Source organism: Triplophysa dalaica, chromosome 19 (genome assembly GCF_015846415.1).
Source record: "Triplophysa dalaica isolate WHDGS20190420 chromosome 19, ASM1584641v1, whole genome shotgun sequence".
Lineage (NCBI taxonomy): Eukaryota > Metazoa > Chordata > Actinopteri > Cypriniformes > Nemacheilidae > Triplophysa > Triplophysa dalaica.
Genome location: NC_079560.1, coordinates 4,205,719 through 4,225,552, shown reverse-complemented (window position 1 = coordinate 4,225,552; position 19,834 = coordinate 4,205,719). Strand labels below are relative to the sequence as shown.

At 37.9% G+C, this 19,834-nt stretch overlaps 3 protein-coding genes across 10 annotated transcripts in view; 2 read left to right on the top strand and 1 right to left on the bottom strand.

Annotated features, from left to right (window-relative positions):
• Positions 1 to 306: 306 nt before the first annotated feature.
• On the bottom strand, positions 307 to 4,531 carry gtf3c5 (general transcription factor IIIC, polypeptide 5). The gene is made up of 11 exons (XM_056731257.1): positions 4,248 to 4,531; positions 3,623 to 3,821; positions 3,158 to 3,356; positions 2,862 to 3,060; positions 2,349 to 2,453; positions 2,050 to 2,164; positions 1,815 to 1,895; positions 1,637 to 1,725; positions 1,460 to 1,542; positions 1,230 to 1,372; positions 307 to 1,144 (listed from the first exon to the last, which is right to left on the bottom strand). Exons 1-11 carry the CDS (start codon positions 4,455 to 4,457, stop codon positions 1,005 to 1,007), a joined length of 1,563 nt encoding a protein of 520 aa, XP_056587235.1. The 5' UTR covers positions 4,458 to 4,531; the 3' UTR covers positions 307 to 1,004.
• Positions 4,532 to 4,549: 18 nt separating this feature from the next.
• On the top strand, positions 4,550 to 15,502 carry zgc:162472 (uncharacterized protein LOC553495 homolog). 6 transcript variants are annotated; one of them, XM_056731253.1, is made up of 29 exons: positions 4,550 to 4,685; positions 5,408 to 5,668; positions 5,837 to 6,488; positions 6,713 to 6,825; positions 6,907 to 6,969; positions 7,064 to 7,234; positions 7,718 to 7,851; positions 7,947 to 8,041; positions 8,208 to 8,262; positions 8,379 to 8,516; positions 8,598 to 8,693; positions 8,778 to 8,888; positions 9,387 to 9,441; positions 9,559 to 9,703; positions 9,855 to 9,979; positions 10,060 to 10,417; positions 10,705 to 10,836; positions 11,030 to 11,066; positions 11,207 to 11,299; positions 11,400 to 12,102; positions 12,202 to 12,380; positions 12,518 to 12,651; positions 12,754 to 13,034; positions 13,142 to 13,283; positions 13,380 to 13,413; positions 13,504 to 13,584; positions 13,790 to 14,216; positions 14,403 to 14,622; positions 14,749 to 15,502. In XM_056731253.1, exons 2-29 carry the CDS (start codon positions 5,412 to 5,414, stop codon positions 14,836 to 14,838), a joined length of 5,121 nt encoding a protein of 1,706 aa, XP_056587231.1. In that variant the 5' UTR covers positions 4,550 to 4,685; positions 5,408 to 5,411; the 3' UTR covers positions 14,839 to 15,502. The 6 variants fall into 6 exon arrangements, with proteins under 6 accessions (XP_056587231.1, XP_056587230.1, XP_056587228.1 ...); XM_056731252.1 differs by having other exon boundaries at positions 9,556 to 9,703; positions 14,752 to 15,502; XM_056731250.1 differs by having other exon boundaries at positions 9,556 to 9,703.
• Positions 15,503 to 16,179: 677 nt separating this feature from the next.
• The window catches only part of rtknb (rhotekin b), a 30,725-nt gene continuing 27,070 nt past the window's right edge, over positions 16,180 to 19,834 (top strand). The window contains exon 1 of one of the 3 annotated variants that reach the window (XM_056730773.1): positions 16,180 to 16,523. In XM_056730773.1, the coding sequence (XP_056586751.1) occupies positions 16,413 to 16,523 (111 nt within the window). In that variant the 5' untranslated portion in view covers positions 16,180 to 16,412. The remainder of the gene's footprint in view (positions 16,524 to 19,834) is intronic. The other 2 variants (XM_056730771.1, XM_056730772.1) reach the window with 2 other exon arrangements.

Genomic DNA, 19,834 nt, shown 5'->3' with positions numbered 1-19,834 from the left:
GCCAGTGTTTACTACTGTAGTGTGCAGAGCATTAAGGCTACAGAGCAATTTTCTGAACAAAATAAGCATTAATAACTATACATTACACAGTTTAACAAATTTTTGTTTCGCCTGACCATTTGTGAAGTTCTTGTACAATTCTTTGGTGTTAATTATTATGGTAATATTTATTTTTATGTAGCATACATGTTTAAGTGTATATTTAGCTCAAGTTAATTTATAGCTTATAACATTATAATTACAATATAATGGTATTTTACAAATATATATATACATATATATATATATTAATGTTCACATGTTTAAAAAATTATTTTCTAAGTGTCCCTGTCAAAAAATTCTCAAAATGTTTGTAGTCCAGGGAAAGTAGGATGAAGCCATGATGTGTGACTTGGATGGTGAGGACAGTATTAGTCATAAAAGACAAAAAAGATCAAATGTACATTCAGAAGTTTTGATCAACTCATTTTTAGTAACTGTTATGTTAAACTGTTTTGAGCTCAGTGTTATCCCAGTACCATATCATTTCTGCGTAAGAGTTATAATACCAAAATGTATAAATGTGTGAAAATATATCGAGTACTGTCGAAAAATGAATTTGATTTTCATATTCAGCATGTTAAACTTCATAAAGAAACTTAAAAAAATTGGTTTCATTGTCTTATCAGTGCGGCAGAACAGATTGACTTGCTAACTTACTGTTTTAGAACATAAGTTATGATGAATTTGGAGTCGATTTGCAATGATCCTAAAGCAGTATTTAAACTTCCAAAATGTACAACTTGTGCATTAAACACATACTGGTTGCACACTAACCTTTAAACAACAAACCATAATGTATAATTTCAAAACAGTAATACATTTACTCAAGTCAATTCCTTCAACAAATCTATTTATTTTCCGAGGCGTAAAACATTTTACCATTTTCATTATAGTACAAAACTACTTTGATATACATTTATATTTACATTTCAAATTAAGTGCACTAAACTAAAAAAGTGGAATTACATGTAATCTGCCAGCTCTGTTTCCATTTCATTGTCACTCTCGTCAGAGGGTTTGTAATCTTCGTCTTCATCGTCTTCATCTTCTCCGCTGTCAACAGTTTTGGGTCTGGCTCTTCTAGGCTTTGGGTTGGATGAAGCTATGACAAAACCATACAATATAACAAAATGACTGTATGTATTTTGGATTTTGTGTGTCAGTGCGAACGCTGTTTTGTTGTTTACCTGGCTGCTTGACTTGGATGTGTTTTTGGATCATGCCAGAGATGATATTCCTGAGCTCATCAGGTGTGTGCGGCAAACACCAGCCATCTCTTTCGTCGCACACCTCCTCTTTCCCATCATTCTTATGGATGATCTCCTTTACTCTACAAAGCACAAAAAACCAAGGGGTCAAGCGCGCAGATGTTCCCCAGGTCTTATGGATGAATGTTTTAAAACACATTGAGACTTACTTGTCAACATCCAAATCACAAAACTGGTAGAACATCTGTCGGTATGGAGGAAGCATACCCTCCCGAAATATATAGACTGATTCCTTGAGATGAGAAGATCACAGAGAGATGGAAATTGCTCAAGCTGATTGCAGTTGAATGCTAAAGAATCGATTATAATGAAAAGGTAAGCAATACCTTGAGCAGGTATTTAGCAGTGGCAGGTTTGGGTCCCGATGATGAAGGGCTCTCCAGAGTGATGTCACTGACACTTGCCGCTTGGGGAACTAAAATAAAAAAAATAAAACATACATGATTAATTATGTGATATAACGCAAATATTGGAATGAGAACATCATCTGATTCACAAAAGTACCAGCTTTGTTTAATGTGGTTGGATGGCTGTAATGATAGGCACTTCTCTTGGGTTTCACTGGCATGTCATTGAAGGTGTATCCTACAGCAACAGACAGAAAGAAATCACAGGAGTTATGCAATTACTTCGTATCAGAATGTTTCACTGCATTATGTAAAAGTTGTTTATACCATAGTTTTCTACACTTGAATATAAAGTGTGTTACACAAGGTGCTTAGGTGTTTTGATCTCGTACCATGCTTCATTCCGTAGCGAATCCTGAAGTCTAGAACCTGGTAGATCTTTGCTTCTGGAGTCTTTCGAGGATCGTATCCAAACCTGACCCACAAACTCCTCCATGGCCCTGTCAACTACATATAGAAGTCTTCTTCTTTTTTTTTATATATTTGTATTTATTTATTCTCTATCACACCATACGATATTTTACTTAAATGCTTTGGATAAATGCCTCCGCTAAATGACAAATATTTCTTTATATACCATATATTTCTATATGTCAACTAAAACTTGAAGTGTATCAAACTCTGCTCTCACCATGTAGTAGGCCATATATGGTAGAAGGTGCTTCATTTTTTCTGGATGAATATTGATGTTGGTCTTGATGGCATTACGGGACCATATGGGTCTTCCCTCAAAAAGCTGTGAGTACAGAGTCAAATTAACCGGAGAGCTTTGCAGAACAGGTGGAACTGAGATAAGATAAGGGTTTAAGGACATTCATTTCCTATGATAAAATAATACCACACAAATCATGCCAAACAGTTGCTCATGTTGACTTATAACTATTTATACTTTTCAAATGACCCTTTGCTGCTTGCTACTTGGTTACCGTTGCTTTACAGAGCTTTTTTTTTGACACAAAGATGTACATTTAGCATTTTAAGTTCTAAATATTCTGTTGATGAATTCGTTTTCACATTTTCCCAATTAAATGAAAAAAGTTGGAGCGAAAATGTGAAAAGGACTTCTTAAAAAAAGGTTTACAGAAATCTTGTTTGCATTAATATCAGTCCACAACACAAACATGTATTTCAACATTGTACAAACCTGTCTCAATTGTTGCTCTGCCTGTAAATCACTATGATGGACACCGATCTTCTTCCAACTACTTACAGCAGCTTCTAAAGGCTCTGATGGTATGGTCTTGTCATCAAAGTTGACAAAAATGGCATTGTTTGGCCGGCGAGCCCGATTAGGAGCGATAAGCTGATCCTTGAGGAGAGCCGACTGTAATGTTGTTTCTTTGCTGTATTTTGGGAAGTGATGTCACCGAATTATGAGAAAAACAAACCAAGCCTTTTGGACAATTAATGTGTGAGAACACAGATTCCTCTACACCTTACCAATGAAAAACATCCGGGCGATAGTAATAGTCCACAGCTGTGTCCAGACGTGAGAAAATAGGAGGAGGTATGAAGAGAGGCACGGGATTATCGTAGAATTCTTTCTTCTCAGGTTTACGCAAAATGATCTTGTCATACAAAGACATCTGGTTGCCATCTGGACCGTTATGAGTTGCCAGGTACTGAAAATCAGCCATTCCTGAGAAAATCAGCATTGTGATGTGATTCAATACTGTGTTACAATATCAATAAAGACCACTTATGAGGTATTACATTTTCTGTCCAATAAAAGACAAATAAAAAGATTTTGTCCATAAAACTACCAGTTTCTGCATAGAAAAAACAAGTAGCAGATCATGGTTCATACATTTCGAGGCAACTTTAAATAAGACTTATTTAAACAAATAAAACAATCAATCACAGGTTATACATGTTTTCTAAGAATACTACGTGTGGACTTGTAACCTTGAAATTTATATGTGGTTCCTATTAACCCCACTATTTCCATGCTGATTTGGGTCTCCCCACTGTTTCCTTTGCGGGTTCTGCGGCGAATTCTGAGGAGCAAGTTGGTGGAAGAGTATCGATTCCCATACACAGGATGGCAGAATGGGTCTTTCGGCCGAAAGAGGAGTTCCAGTCGTTTTGAAGAATCTGCATATGTCTGTTTAAAATAACAAGCAACCCAGGTTAAAAGACAATCCATTAGAACAGAGGCACATCATAAATAAATAAACAAAATCTATTCATCAAAACGTGTTTGTTTGCCATTTAACACAATTAAATTACTCTTTCTTCTGTGGAGCCCAAAAGAAGATATTTTGAGAAATATCTCCGTGGTTTTGTGTCCATACAATGGAAATCAGCAGGCCAATGTTGTTTGTCATATTTGGGTGAATTACGCCTTTAACTTGAACATTACTGCAAAATAATCAAATAACTTTGCCATCTTTTTACATCTCTAAACTACGTGTGAAATCAAAATATTAACACCATCATGCCTTCAAACTACAATACACAATTTGCTACATTAAGTAGCTTCCGGTTAACCTCATCCATAACGTTATCTCATTGGGAGGTGTGTGATCACCTTGGACACCCCCTTTTCCAATCCAATGGTGTCCAGCATTCTGTCCACATTGTTGACAACTCCTGGATATTCAACACACACTAGATTAGCTTCAGGCAGGGCAAGTGTCGCAGTATTTCCTGACACAACACCCGAAGCCTTCGTGTCTGTAGAAGCGTGGCCGCATACGATCGGCGTATCCATGTCCGCAAAATGTTTGTTGATGCTCATGCAGATGAAAAAATCATATTTATTTCTATTACAACATCCCCGGGCTCACATGCGTAGCAACGTGTCCGACGCAGAAACTCGTCCGGGTGGAACTGATGGAGAGGGACCGTTTCTTCTGACTGATGCTCAGTGCGCATGCGCAGAAACAGACGGCACTGAAGCATGGAGGAGCTGAGGAGCTAAAGCTTTTACTATCATCAACTCGCCTGGCACAGAGCTCAAAATATCGTAAGTGTCACAGTTGTCATTGATTTATTTTCGTAGTGATGTTGTAAAATGTAACGTTAGTTGTCTAATAAGATGACAACTACGAGGTTTAGTGAGCATTGTTTTGAAAGGACCCGCTCATGTGCCTGTTGTTAAAAAACGTTCCAAAACTTGTACAAGATCCTTTTAATGTTACTCAAGTATATGTTTCGTGCAACTGTAAATTCGATATTTATCGATTTAGCCAAGATTTTACACATACAAATGTTATTTAAAGCCGTTGACACATTGCATTGAGATGAAGTAACGTTTCCGTGAGTTGTTGTCATGAAGTCTAGTGAGCAGCTTTAAAGTCACAAGTTAGACCCTTGTCAAGAAGAACTTAGAGATTTTTTTCCTGAAGATAAATTATTCTATCATGTTATATCATGTTATCAGAAGTGTGATTTAATATACCCTGAGATTTGTGACAGATTGTCAACAAACTGCAATGATGCAATAAATTGCAATGCTATATGTGTAAATACAGATTAATGTAAACATATCATTATTTACTGTTAGCATAACCTAATTCTAAATTGATTATCAGCTTGGCTAAATTAAATTATTTCTTGTATAATAAAACAATATTTTAATTATTTCATTAATTTTGTAAATCGTTGTGCTCATATATACATATTCATTTTTGCCGTTTTACACTTAATTTCATCATATAAGAACTGTTCCTCTTTCTCTGAACACAGAAAGATGATACGCAGATCCAGAATCAGCGTCCGGCCCAATGTGAAGCCGCCGGGCCGAGCTCTGACGGGCTCTCACGATGCGTCTCTGGATAAAACTCAGCCAAACCAGACCCCCACTGACTCCGGCCCATCTCAGGTATCAGAGGTCATAGCTGAGCAAGTTAACAGTGATCCCCCTGCGACAGAATCTGAGAAGACCAGTGAAAAAGCAGCCATGACCAGCAACCATGGTAACGACGTGGATGCCAATAGCCATGAAGAGTGAGTGCTGCTCAATTCCATACATTAATACCTCAAATACTGTTAAACTAAATAAATGTATGTCCATATTTCATTTTTGGGTTAACTGTTAAATCACGTCATTGAAATCTCACCATTAATAAGTTAGAAATGTACACATTTTCTAAATGATTTTGTGCTTCACAACAGAGGTGCAGCATCTAAAAGTACTGATTCCCAAGCTGCAACAAGCACCTCTTTGACATCCGGCCCACAAAGGAGGAAACGATTTACAGCTCTACCCAACTTGGCCAAACCCCGGGCCTCCCCAGTCTCCTCCAGCACTCCAAAATCTCCTTCTAAGTCCCCTGTCAAACCAGTAACACCCAGTGAGTCCGAAAAAATAGCCGCCATTGTAGAATCTGCTCTTGGTGCGCCTCTAGTCAAGGAGGCTGTCGCCAATTCCAATGTTCCTGAAAGACGGAGACCTTCCGTAGGGGGCAGGCGGCCCAAAGCTCAGCCCACACCTACAGTCCCACCTCAGTTTGTCCTGGAGAAGGGAACACTAGGAGACAGAGCATCAGATCAACAGCAACCTCTTGAAACATCCCAACCTGATCCTGTTATACTTCACGAAACCCCACCCGAGTGTCCGATCCCTGCTGCTTTGGATTGCAAAGTCGTTGAACCGGAGAACAATTCTGGGCTTGATCTAGAGAAAGACCAGTATGATCCGTTAAGAAAAAAACTTAACTCAGGTTCTAAGGTCATCAAAACTCTGAAGGACCCTGCAGACATGATCAGATTGGCCAAGGCTCGGAAACTTAGGGAGCTTCTTAAAATGGAGATGAGCAAAAGCAAGGTGTGTATCTCTTTTTGGTCTCTTTTGAGTTTATGTTCTATATGAACTGGAGCACACAGGTTTATATTTTAGGTTTATACACTTATGAAACATATTCCTTCCTATTTGGATGAAATGTTAATTCTATGACATGGTTATATGGTAAATTATCACCTTATATGAACTCCTTGAGGTAATGAAGTATTTAGATCTAACCTCTCCACTGATGCTTTTTTGTAATTTAGGAAGATAGGAAGAAACCCAGAATGGGAGTCAAAGAGCGGAAGGTACCGAAAGATCACACCAAAATGACCATGAGAGAACTGATCTATTACCTACCTGCCTCCAACCCAATGAAGTACGTCTTATACTTAATTACTGTTTGCTAAAAATGTAGGAACTTCTAACAGCAATGTCTTCTTTTGTCTTTTTATCTTAGGTCTTTTACAGAAGAGGAAGAGAAAGCATCTGAGATAGTGTTACCTAACTCCCCTAAACCAACGTAAGTCAGTCTGTCTGTCTCCCAAATTACATATATTATGAATGTGATGGGTTCGTAGATCAAAGCATCATCAGATCTTCTCGTTCCCACTCAGTTCTTCGAAGCCTTCAACGGGTCCATCAGTTCAGGAGAATGAAGGTGAAGATGGTCTTCGTGAGGATGAAGAAGAAGCAGATATGGCAGAGGAAACTCATGCGGAAGATCCTCTGATGGTGCCCAGGGTGAAAGTGGCCGAGGATGGATCTCTTATTATAGATGAGGAGAGGTCAGGGGCCTTTTGAACGTAAATCTTAAAGGGATACTTTAATTTCCCTATGTTTTACTCACCCTTAAGGCATCCTAAGTGAATATGGTTGTCTTTTTGAAGAATAATGCAGTCAGAGTTATAATACCATGAATCATTTTGCTTTCAAGCGGTAGAATGGAAATCAATCAGTGTTGACTTTTTGAAGCTCCAAAAAGTGCATCCATCGATCAAAGATCTTTTGCGTTTGTTTAAGAAAAACATCCTTATTGACATATTGATGTCTAGCTTCCGTCATCTCTCTAATGCGCGTGAACCAGAGGCTTGTTTTATGGCAACTATAACTAACTAATATTCTTCAAGAAGAAAAACATATTCAGTTAGGATGCCTTGAGGGTGAGTAAAACATGGGGAAATTTTGATTTGGTAGTAAAGTATCCCTTTAAAACCAGAGGGATTTTCAGAAGAGGTCACTTTTAACTCTCTCCTTGTGATTGTGTGTAGTTTAACAGTCCAGGTGTCCAGGATGAACGGACCCAATCCAGCAGAGGACAGAGATCCCATATTCGAACGTGGCTCTACCACCACCTACTCCAGCTTTAAGAAAGGCACCTACACCAAACCCTGGTCCAACGGAGGTCAGATATGGATCTCTACCCAAAATTGTTGTACGGACCTTCTGGAGCTTATGAGTTTCAGTTATAAGAAATCTGTCTTGTTTTGACTTTTACAGAGACTGATATGTTTTACTTGGCCATCAGCATGGTGGGGACAGACTTCTCCATGATCGGTCAACTGTTTCCCCATCGAGCTCGTGTCGAGATTAAGGTTTGGTTTTCATTTGTTTGAAAATGATTAGGTAGTGTTAGAAATTGTAGTGAGTGCATAATTTGTACTAATTTAGACTTTTTTAGATTTGAACAGAAACCAATTTTATTTTTTATATACAAGCGCATCTTCAAGACACTGCTCTTTGGTGTTCTTGTGTTCACAGAACAAGTTTAAGAAAGAGGAGAGAATAAACTCATGGAGGATAGACAAAGCTTTCAGTGAGTAGCCCAAAAAATATAACCCTAAACGCAACCTACAAAAACCTTTTAAAAGACGAAATCTCGAAAAGAGTTCAGTGCACTTTGTTGAAAATGACGTAAATTCATGTTTCCAGAGGAGAAGAGGCGTTTGGATCTAGATTTCTTTAAGACATTAATGGAGCAGATTCTAAAAGATGAGCAGACGAAGAAGGACAAGAACAAAGAGCTTATCAAGTTGGCTAAGGCGCAAAGGACATTCAGAAAACCAAGAGGTCTGTTTTCTTTTTAATCTGTCCTTCTATTCCTCACCAGTGTTTTGATACATTGTCTCACACATTAATTGTCTGACACAGTGGTTAAAAGAAAGGAAATAAGGTCTTCAGAAAGTTCAGACAACGATGAGGTGGTGGGAGAAAAGGAAAACGAAGACCTCTGGAATGAAGGAGGAGGTAATTTATATTTACATTTAGGCATTTGGTAGACGCTTTTATCCAAAGCGACTTACATTGCTTTATCCTATACATTTTACATAGGTATTTGCAATCCCCTGAGATCGAACCCACATCCTTGTGTTGTTAACGCAATGCTCTTACCACTGAGCTACAGGAAAGCTGTAGGCAATGCTGCTTCAAAGAAACGCAGAGGTGGGGCGGAGCAATCACACATTAGGACAGAACTAAAAGTGGCCTTAGCTTATACAGTTTCCGCATTTCTCATGTTGGTAATATTGCATGGGCGGAACTAAAGCACGTGCGCAGCCATTGCCAACTCAGACACATGACTTAGTTTCACTTACCGTGTGGGGTTCATGTCCGGCATCATTAAGCGCTGGGATCGCTCCATCTATCAGTTTCAATCCATCTTTTATATAACATTCATCATCGAAATGCAGTGAACAAAGAAATACAGCTGACGTGTGTAGTCGTGTGCGCAAGATCCTTCTCCAGGTCTCCTTGGTTGACGCCTGGGCGTGCTCTTTCTTCTCGCTCTGGCAGGTTGACGTAAATATATCTTATTAGCCAGACCAATTAACAAACACAGAACAAGTTAACTTCGGGCCGTTTTATGAAACAGTCTATTAATCATAGGGTTAGTTCTTTATCATCAATGTTTTTAATATGATATATTTCATTGGTTTGTAGCTGATCCTCAAGACTGTGAAAATGAAATCTCTGAGGGGCTGTCATCAGATGAGAGGTAAGATTTAGGCAATATACAGAAAGTTTTAAAGAGAGAATCTACAAACCTGTCTCTTTGCTTTACATACAATTACTACACATTTTTGAGACTGTAATATAAAAGTAATGTTAGCAGGTTAAAGGAATCTGAGAATGTGAGCAAGAGTCCGGTCATTAAACCGGCCCAGCTCAATGGTCGACCCCAAAGACCGATCCCAACCCTCAGCAACAGGTGCGGAAATAGACGCCCAGGTGGAGAAGAAACTAAAAAGACCACCAAGGTAAAATTTGCAAATGTTTGATAAGGTTGGGTTCTTTAGACAAACTGTCAAATGGTTCGTCTTTTTTTATCAAATTAATTCCATGATACTGTACAGTTACATACCAATGACTAACTGGCCAATTGCAAAAACATTGCTTTCCCTTTTTTAGGTGACCCCAGTTCTAGTCCAAGAGAGAGAAAAGAAGCAGTCCTCTATTCTCCAAGAATTGGAAGATTTGGAGGAAGAACCCGACCTCACTGCTGTACAGGAACAAATTTTCAATAAACCAACCAGGTACTGGACCACCATCGCATCATCCAGAGAGTGACAGTTTCCCGTAAATGTTAATTTAACGTCCTTTCACTTTTGCTCAGGTCGGGACGGATCCCTAAACTCTCTCAGCATGTGATGCAGGCGGCAGCGGAGGAAGAGGAAGATGAGGAAGTGGTCTATGATCCTCAGTTGTCTACCAATAATCAAGGGTTTCAAGCACCTGGCCGTAGAGCCAAAGTAAAGCCAGGCCCAAGTCTGAAACAAGGCATGACTAGGAGGGGAAAATCGAGACTGTTGACCTTACGGGCAACTGGGACTGAAGAGGATGATGATGATGAAGAGGATGGAGAAGACTGTGACGTTTCTTCAAATGTAGAAGAGGAAAACCAGGCGTTTGTGCCAATGAGTCTTCGCTCACTACCCCCAGATAATTCAGAGGTGTTGGAAACTGTGGAGGAGGTGAGTCTAGATATTATTACACTAACCCAGTTTTTATTGTTTTTAAAGCATGGGGTCAGAAACATACTTATATATTGTACATACAAGTGCTGAGAATGCAACATATCTGTGATGTCAACGCCTGAATCTCATTCGGAAACATTTTTTGTGTTAAATCTGAGTTTATTGGTTGCGATCAATTATTTCACCATTTCATTCTTATTCATTTTCACATTTATCCTATGCTCACACACCCTCCCCTTTTCATTTTTCTTTTTTCATGGTAACTCAATCCCATTGGCTCACAGCTGGACATCTCTTTGAATGTTCCCGATATCCTGGGCACATCCCAGAATGCTTTGTGCCCTGAGTTTTCATGCGAGCAGGCTGAAATGCCTGCTGGTTCTGTCCCTTGTGAACACCAATTGGACCTACTTGTTGTAAGTCTCCTCGAGGTCATCTCTCTCATCACGTTCAGCTGTCTCTACAAACTCATTGATCATCAGTATGTCAGATGTCATGTGGTTTCTGTCAAAATGTACACATTCATGCTCAAAATGAGGCTCTGCGTATGATGCTTTGATGTTGTTTTGTGTAGCTGATGCTAAATCTGGTGTCTGGTTTGTTTTCAAGGATGTCATTGAGTTTCTTGATCCAGATCACATGGAAGGTAATGTGGAATGCATTGAATGGACATTTAATGGAAGATTTTTATCTCAAATATGTTGAACTTTAACATTTTTGGCTTTTGTTTCAAATATTTTAGGCTTTAAAATGTTTGATACTTTCATTTTGATGTTTCGTTTTCAGTGTGTAAGGAGATCAACAATGAAGCTGCCCAGACACTTCTGACCATTGGGTGCTCAGCACAGATGATCCAGACAACTGAAAGTTCTTGCACAGGCAAGAAAACATTCATAATTTAAAATTCCAAACTCAATTCAAACTTCCACCTTCCTTCATTTTTAACATATTCACTGAGTTAAATATTTCTGTTTTTTAGGTGAAGATTATATTAATGAGCAGCCATTAAGTGATGTGCACGAAGAGGTTGTCCAAGATGTCGTCTTTACAGAAACAGTAGAAATTCAGGCTGATACTTCAGTAGTGTTGGCTGGTCCTTCTGTAAATTTAGAGTCTGAGACAAAAGCTGTTCTTAACCTCTCAAGTATTGGGAGTGATATTCCAGAACCAGCCTCTGAAGAAACCTACATCACGACAGAGCAACCAATCAGAATACAGACAACTAATGATGTAGTCACTCAAGACGAGATGCAGAACTTGAGTTCTTCAACCAGCGCTCCACCCTCTAGAAGGGGCCGTTTCTCGAAACCCAAGCCCAACGTTGGCCCATGTTTGAAAACCAGACGAGTCCAGCCACAGCAAATCCATCAAGAACCTGATTCTGTGCCGAGCTCCAGAGGTCCAAATTCTATAGAACTGAATAAAAATACGACCGAACCAATGCAAGAAAGTTCAGGTCCGGCGGATAACACGCCACAAGATTCGTCTACAATTCTCGCTGTGGTCATGCAGCCGGATACAGCATCTGATCGAAAAGATGGTCCTGAAGACATACCTGAGAAAGATAGTGGATCCGTCCCGTCACTCAAGAGAAAGAGTGATGATGTAATCACAGAGGAAAGTGTGAAAAAAAATAGACGAGAGGTGAATGAGGCGGAGCCAGAGACAGAGCAAATGAAAAGGTATTGAAGAAACTGCCCCCTCCCAAATAATCTTATTTAGTTAAATCAAAAAGACCTCAACTGAATATTTTATTTTCAATTGTGTGTTGTTTGTGTCAGTGTGTCTCAGGAGGAGAGATCTGATGAGACCAGTGGACCTGTCAGGAGGTATCGTGGACATCGACCTAAAGCCAAACTGACTCGGATATCTACAGACACACTCGTCCAGACCCAGCATAACACAACGTCAACCACAACAAATGAGACAATTCAGACACAGTCGGGATTTTCTAAAATATGTACGTTGTTAAAGAGAAGAATATCACAGAACATTTTTAGCCTTACATCATGGGCGGTTCAGAATCAGAAGATTTGTCACATTTTAAGCAAAGTTACATACAAATACACTTAAATGTGTTTGCATTTGTTTTTTCAGTACCAGAAGAAAGTTTACCTGTTGCCGAGTTCTTCACAAGCACTTTCACTCCCATTGAAAGCCCTGAAGAGGGCGCTGTAGTTACCACAGAAGCTCAACATGAGAAAGTTGCATTCGACACAGGATCAGATATGGTAAATAATATATGTTTGATTTGTTTGAAATATGACACGCTCAATATAAGCATACGCTCAGAAAGAACAATGTGAATGTCATAGATTATGTTTTTTATTTAGGCAGTCAAAGAAGTCACGACACAAGTTGTTTCGGGAGATGAGTTGAAACAGAAAACTGTGGCTGTGTTGGAAGAAAACACCAGAAGCACTTCTGACGGAAACAATGTTGGGGAACTTCCTGTATGTTTGTTACAGGACACATCTGCTGACCCCACCCATGATGAACCAGTGTTTATACTCTCTCTTACTGAAATCCCACCCACGTTTGACGAGGGGATGGACTTTGAGACAGAGACCCTCGGATGTACGACCATGACTGAATTGCATTCTCAAAGTCAAAGGTACTGTATTCTGTGCTTCAAACAGCAGAAGCAATGTTTGAAAGTGTCTTTTCGATTTTTTTAAATAATCCTGAATGCTCTCTTGTCCCCCCTCCAATTAATTTCAGTTGTAATGAGAGCAGGGAGACAAGTCATCTTCTGATCACAGATGCTTTAGTTCCTGTGGCAGAGGAAGAGGAAAAGGGGGATGGAGACAACACGAGCAAAGGAGATTTGGAGAACACGGCACTAGCCTCGAGATCTCAGCGGGTAAAACAAATGTTCTCGTTTTCATCACCCAATGTGCTTAAGAAAAAGGGTTTGAAATGTTGATTTGTAACTAATAGTGATGTCTTTCCTCGCTAGCTTGACAAGACAGAGAGTCCGACAGAACATCCCGGTAAGAACATATATGGAATACAAATATGGCACAGCTTATTCATGCATAATACTTACCCATGTTCACCTTTGTCTGTTTTTAATAAAAAAGTGTTCGAAAAGACAGAATGTACTGAGGAGGAGAAGGAGCGCGTGGAGAAGAAAAAAGAAGTTCCCGAGAGAGCCAGGAGAGGTAAGAGAGATTTCATGGAACTTTGTATTTCAATATTAACTAATGTGTACATCATGGAAACATCAATAATACCCTAGTTTTAATTATCCTGCTATAATTCTTTGTTGAAGCATATCTCTTTAAGCAATTTCAAAACATCTCTTATCTTTACAATGTCATGATCGGGTATACTGAGAGGATTTGTGTGTTCTACCAATGTGTTAAGCAAAACTTCAGGTTAAACCCAACACCCTGACCAGAAGAAGCACTCGAGGGGCTAAAGAGGAGACACCAGCGCTTTCTTCAGAAGAGACTACCTCAGTACCAATTTCAACACTATATAGCCAAGAGACTATATCAGTGCAAGAACAAAATTTGAGAGCCAGCAATTCAACAACAGTAAAAGACAGCTTAACATCAGCAGTCACTTCAGATGGAGAAGCAACGCATTCCTCATCCAGCAATATTGCAGCACTTCTCAAGGATTCACGTCAACTTGCCAATCAAGAAAATACCTGTGAAGATATAGCCCAGGGACAGGGAGACCTTGCTGGCAAAGATGCAGTTGAATTAAGTGTGACAGAGGCTAGTGGGTCACAATCGCTCAATGTCAGTCAAATCGCATCTGTTCCCACAAGTGGACCACTGACAAGGTGGGTCTCTGCAGACTTACCTCTTAGATTCTTCAAGACTTGTATTATGAGAGTTTGAAACGCTTGATATTGGATAAAAATGATTGTGATGCTAGATTGAGAGTCTATTTGACCCTGAATAGGAAATATGTCCATGATACTAACTGTTTAGTTTTACTGATTTGCTCATCTGGATGCCTTCCATAGACCTGGTAGAAGACCAAAGGGTTTCCTGTCCTTCATTTCCTCTAAGAGCACACAAGCCCCCTCAGGTACTCATCGAGGGGCCAAGCCAGGACACCAGAAACCAGCGGTCAACACCTCACGCCCAGACAGAAAACGAGAAGCGGCTATTACTGTTACTTCGACAAAAAATCCCGAAGCAATGCAACCTTCAACCTCTACTTCCTCTACTTCCAAGACTGAGGTACAGTTAACCATTCATTTTTTTGGTAGCACACAAGAACCGAAGTTTCTTTAGTTATGATGTATTGTGAAATTCATGATTATTATCAATTTTATAATTTTATCTTTGTTTCACTGTGTCCTACAGCAGAACTCGGAAGAAGAGCCCACAAGTGTTTCTAAGTATTTTTTCAGCGATATCTTCACTGAAGTGGATGAGCTTGAAGACATGGATTAAGACGAGCCAATGGCTAGAAAAAGGACCTCGAACTACCTAACCATTCAAAAATCAACTGGACATTTGTGAATATAAGAATTCTTTACCAATAACTATTGGAGGTGAAGGAGACAGTCAAAACTTATACCTCATATTAAGGATTTGATTTGTGCTCAAAACATGCTGTCTATGGATTTCATTAAGTGACATTGTCTATTAGATTTTTAAGAATATTTTATTTATTTTTAAAAGTATTAAATCCCTGTAAAAAGTCCTATGTTACAATTTCACCACACTTGATGTAAATTTGCAATAACATTCATCTCCGATCTCAGCCTGACTGAACTGTTTTGTGTTTTATTCTAGTTAAGAACCTGTAGCAAATGTATTTTCTCCCATTTTTTTAAACATTTACATCCACATATTTTCTTTTCTGAATATTTTTTCGTGCCTAAAAATGTACAGAGCCGTTTTAATCAAACCCCCATATCATTTGTCTCTTGCTGTCTTTGCATTGAATTTAAGCAGTGTGACATCTGCTTTAGTCACCAAACCTACATTTTGATTTAGTGTTGTTGTCTTTTCATAATTGTGGTTTGCTGTCATGTTTGTATGCAGAAGATATAACAAGCAGTTTCACTTGTATTTGTAAATATGTTAATAAAATGTTTTGGTATGTTTTGCAGATCTATGTTTGTGTTATTACATCTGCATCCAATACTATGAGCGAAACTTTCCACAGAGAAATTATTAAGTTAAAAACAAGTAAGATAAAATGCGTGTTAATGTGTTCATCTGCTCTTTTCACTAAATTATTATAATTGTAATATTTTATAACTGTATTGATTATATTTCCTCAAGGATGCATCATTTTAACAAAATTTGGGTATTATAATTTTTCAGCATAAATTATCCAAACCCAACTTTTTTATTAACACAACATACCGTACAACAAGACGTACATTTAGAACACATATAATAAAACATATTCATATTAATACATTTATGTTTTTTGGAATTAGCTTAGTGTGCTCATACACAATAATAAAAAACATTATGATACATACATAAATACATACACAGACATGTTAACATATTACATACATCCACATAAATACACAAATATCCTTATAATCTATGTATATATAAATATACATAATAACATACATCAAAGAACATAAAGGCCAGAAGTAGTGCAGAAGTCCTAAATCTCCTGAAGAAAATGATTGAAATGTGGCTTCGATCCTGTAAATTTTTCCCAAAATGATTAACAATTGTACATAATAATTGAAGTTATTATTATTATCACCCAAAAAATATATACAAATAACAAACAATTTAACTAACATATTTTTCCTTCCAAGGCTTGCAAGCATTTATCACACACAAACTTTTCCTCAACGTTGCATTTACTAAATCGCACCAATGGTGGCGCTGTTTGAAAACTTCAAGCGCCACCCACAAAATCTGTGGAAAAACACGTCCCATCTTTCCACAGTTCAACGGCAAATCGGATTTTAAAACAATATTATATCGACGACTTTAAAAATCGCGCGGATTTCTTACTTCTAAGAGGACGTTAAACACGAGCGGAAATGTTCTGCAGAAACAAGACTTCCAGAGCAACGGTCGCCCGCGGATCCGCGTTGGAGATGGAGGTGAAGAGAGGCCAGTTCCGGCTGAGTGTGCTCGAGGACTCCGCACAGGTAAAACACAACTCGAAAGAAACAATAAAAACTTCAGAAAGTCCACAGGATCCACTCAGGTATTGTTTTGCTCACTGCTTGTGATGTGTTGGTGGCCAATCTGGTTACATATGAACCATTCGATTCTACTGCAAACAGTAAAAAAACACGTAAAGTAAAAGTTTTAATGTATAACAGCTGATGGTTCATAACGGTAGTTGTTGTTTTTAGAAATATGGACACGTAGAGAATATTATTGCTAAGTTTGCTCTTTCATCTCTGGTGACTTGACTTTATGAAGAATCACTGAAGCTCTGTTCCCACTTAATTGTCTTGGAAAATAAATAAACAAACAATCTAGCAAATGATTGCTGACATAAATGTTGAATTTCCTCGAAAATGTGAAATGTTTGAGTTGAAATCTTGCAAAAACATGGAAATTATGAAAATACACTTTAATGTCTTAAGCTGCAATGTAACTTTTGCAACTTAATACTTTAATACTGTATGATAACCTTTCTGATTATATTTTTGGTGTAGATTCTGCACATTATGGTTTATTTAACAACAGCAAGCTAAGGCTTCATTCACTTTACAACATCAACAACACACTTGGAAGACGTGTTGAATGAGTAATGGATTAAAAATTAAACAATCTTACTGTTGGGAAACACTTGAATGATTATCTAGGTTGAGTCATTTCAACATAAAAGTTTAATTGTTTTTTAAACAACTTTATAAACAAATTGCAGCTGGAAGGCAAGAATGACAGGCAGGTCAGAACAAGAAAAAATTGTGTGTTGGTCTTATTTAGGATCACCGCTTTTAAATCCTTTGTGAGAAAAACATGTTAGGCCTGCGTTGGAACTTGATATTTATGCCTTTGTAAACTTAGTTCAGCCCGTTAAATGATCTAATATTACAATTTTTAAAATATTTTATTATGTTTTCATTTACGGATTTGTGTCATTGTGAATCAGTGTTGGGTGTAACTAGTTACTAAGTAATTAGTTACTGTAATTTAATTACTTTTCCCTTGAAAAAGTAAAGTAAGGGATTACTCATATGTTTTCTGTAATTTAAATACAGTTACTTTTGATGTATTTAAACTAAATACTTTGTTAAATATATGCGTGTGCAATAGCGTAATTGACTTCAAAATTCAAAGTCTTACTTTAAAATCGGTTTTTAATGTATAATTCTCACATTTGTAATACTTTGGTCAGTTAATAATATTATTTGAATGAATTCAATAAGCCGTTTCATGTATATTCTTGAATCACTTAACTAATCAAGGTTGATGTAGGATATAGAAAGTAATTAGTAATGAGAAACGTAATACTTTTTGGACAGAGTAATTTGGACAGTAATCTAATTACACTATTGAATATGTAATGAGTAACTAGTAATTAATTACTTTTTAAGAGTAATTTACACAACACTATTGTGAATTGAAGCTTACATTTGTAAAATTTGTAGTACATTTTTTTCTGTCGATAAACCATCAGATTTCTTATTTATGATCCTTTAGATGCTGGTGTTTGTGCTAAACTTATAAAACTCACACAAAGCTCCGCCCACTTCAGCGCTTACGTAACCACAACCTTTGCATCACTGCTTACATAATGCTTCAGGTATAAGAGCCAAACTATCTGTTTAGTGTTAAGACGGAATGAATAAAGAGAAGACAGAATGTTATTATTAGAACATTTTGTCAACATTTGTGTTTTTTTGTGTGAAGGTGCTCTTATTTGGGAAAAGTGTTTGTGTGTTTCAACAGAAGTTGTGGTTTCTATGAATGTCTCTTATAGTTGTTCCAAACCTTTGTTAATTTCTAACACATAGGAAGATATTTGGAAGAATGTCAGTTACCAAACAGATCTTCCATTAACTCCCACAATTTCATCTTCTCTACTTTGGCAGAAAATGGGGGGATGAGATCTGTTTGGTTACCGACATTCTTCCAAATATCTTCCTTTGTCTACAGCAGAACTAAGAAATGTTTACAGGTTTGGAACAACCTAGGGTGAGTAAATAACACATTTTTGGGTGAACTATCCTTTTAAAGGTGAACTGTGTAAGTAACAGAGACCACTATTGGCGTAGTTGGAAATTGCAACCTAAAGCTCCGCCACCATCCTCTCCCTTCTATTAGAGTAGCTACGGTTGCCGTCACAGGACAAAAGGGTTCAATAAATGATAGCGGCCACTATCGGTGGTGTTGATAATTGCAATCTACATCTCACAGGCGAACAACACACTGAAGTTACGGACACAGGACAGAGATGTCGTCGTCTGAGACAGCAGAGAGTAACCTTTGCAAATCAAGTGACGAGGTTTATTTACAAAGAAAAACAAATTAATTAAATTGACTTAATTCATTATTTACTCTAATCGTTATAGTGAAAATTATTGTTACTTGTATAACATTGTGTCAGTGATGTATTCGCTTATTTTGCATAGCATTTTTTGGCACGGTAACTTGGTTCGTAACATACAGCCTATTTAAACCGCTTGCTAATGCTAAAGTAAGGCATCACCCCAATTGATCAATTGTATCTTCTCAAATCTTCGTTGACACTGTATTACTGATAAACTATGCAACGTGGAAGTTTGGATTTTATCCTATCAATTATTAAATTACACATTTGTATGCACAGAGGCTAAGCAGTATTATAATATAATTTACACCCGATGTATGCAAATTATGATTGTAAAAATGATTTCTAACTTGATTTGCACACGGCCATGCAAAAAGGAATAATAGTACAATAACAAAGTGCTAAAAACAAGAAAAACTCACTTGATGCTCATGCTCATCTATTAGCTAAAGTTATCAAACAAACACTTCACTTATATAGCGGAAATTAGACAAACTTACCGGTCCAGCAGAAAGCTTGCAACTTCGGCGTCGCTTAGCAAACCCTTTTCCTGCTTCAGTGCCCTCCATTTGGGAAAAGCCATGCCGATGTTTATTCGGGTTTTCTGCCGTTTTTTGTCTCGACTTCGCCTTGCTGCATCGTATTTTCTCTTTTTTGAACGAACAGATTGACGCTCTAACGGCTCTTGTGCGGAGTATGTGTGGTCCGCCATTAGCGCAAATTTTGCTTCTTACTGCAACAAAGAACCGTTTATATTTCTACTATAAAAACACGACAAGTAAATGCTGTTATTGTTCTTCCTCTTCTTCTGCTAATCCTTCTATGTAGTCGCGTTGAAGCTGCCCCAAAAAACAGCCGAAGAAGAAGAACATATTCTCGCGCATCCTTCGTTTTACGAAACGCGCTCAGTTTGTCCGTGTAGTGCTACTATAGAAACATGGCTGTGCACAT

Bases quoted from the DNA above. Each gene is read 5' to 3' on its own strand.
- gtf3c5 (XM_056731257.1), bottom strand. From the start codon at position 4,457: ATGAGCATCAACAAACATTTTGCGGACATGGATACGCCGATCGTATGC. The intron at 2,165-2,348 runs GTGAGAGCAGAG...TTCTATATGTAG, and splicing joins CATATATGGCCTACTACATG to TTGACAGGGCCATGGAGGAG. The intron at 1,543-1,636 runs GTATTGCTTACC...TCTCATCTCAAG, and splicing joins CTGCTAAATACCTGCTCAAG to GAATCAGTCTATATATTTCG.
- zgc:162472 (XM_056731250.1), top strand. From the start codon at position 5,412: ATGATACGCAGATCCAGAATCAGCGTCCGGCCCAATGTGAAGCCGCCG. The intron at 9,704-9,854 runs GTAAAATTTGCA...TCCCTTTTTTAG, and splicing joins AAACTAAAAAGACCACCAAG to GTGACCCCAGTTCTAGTCCA. The intron at 12,381-12,517 runs GTACGTTGTTAA...TTGTTTTTTCAG, and splicing joins GTCGGGATTTTCTAAAATAT to TACCAGAAGAAAGTTTACCT.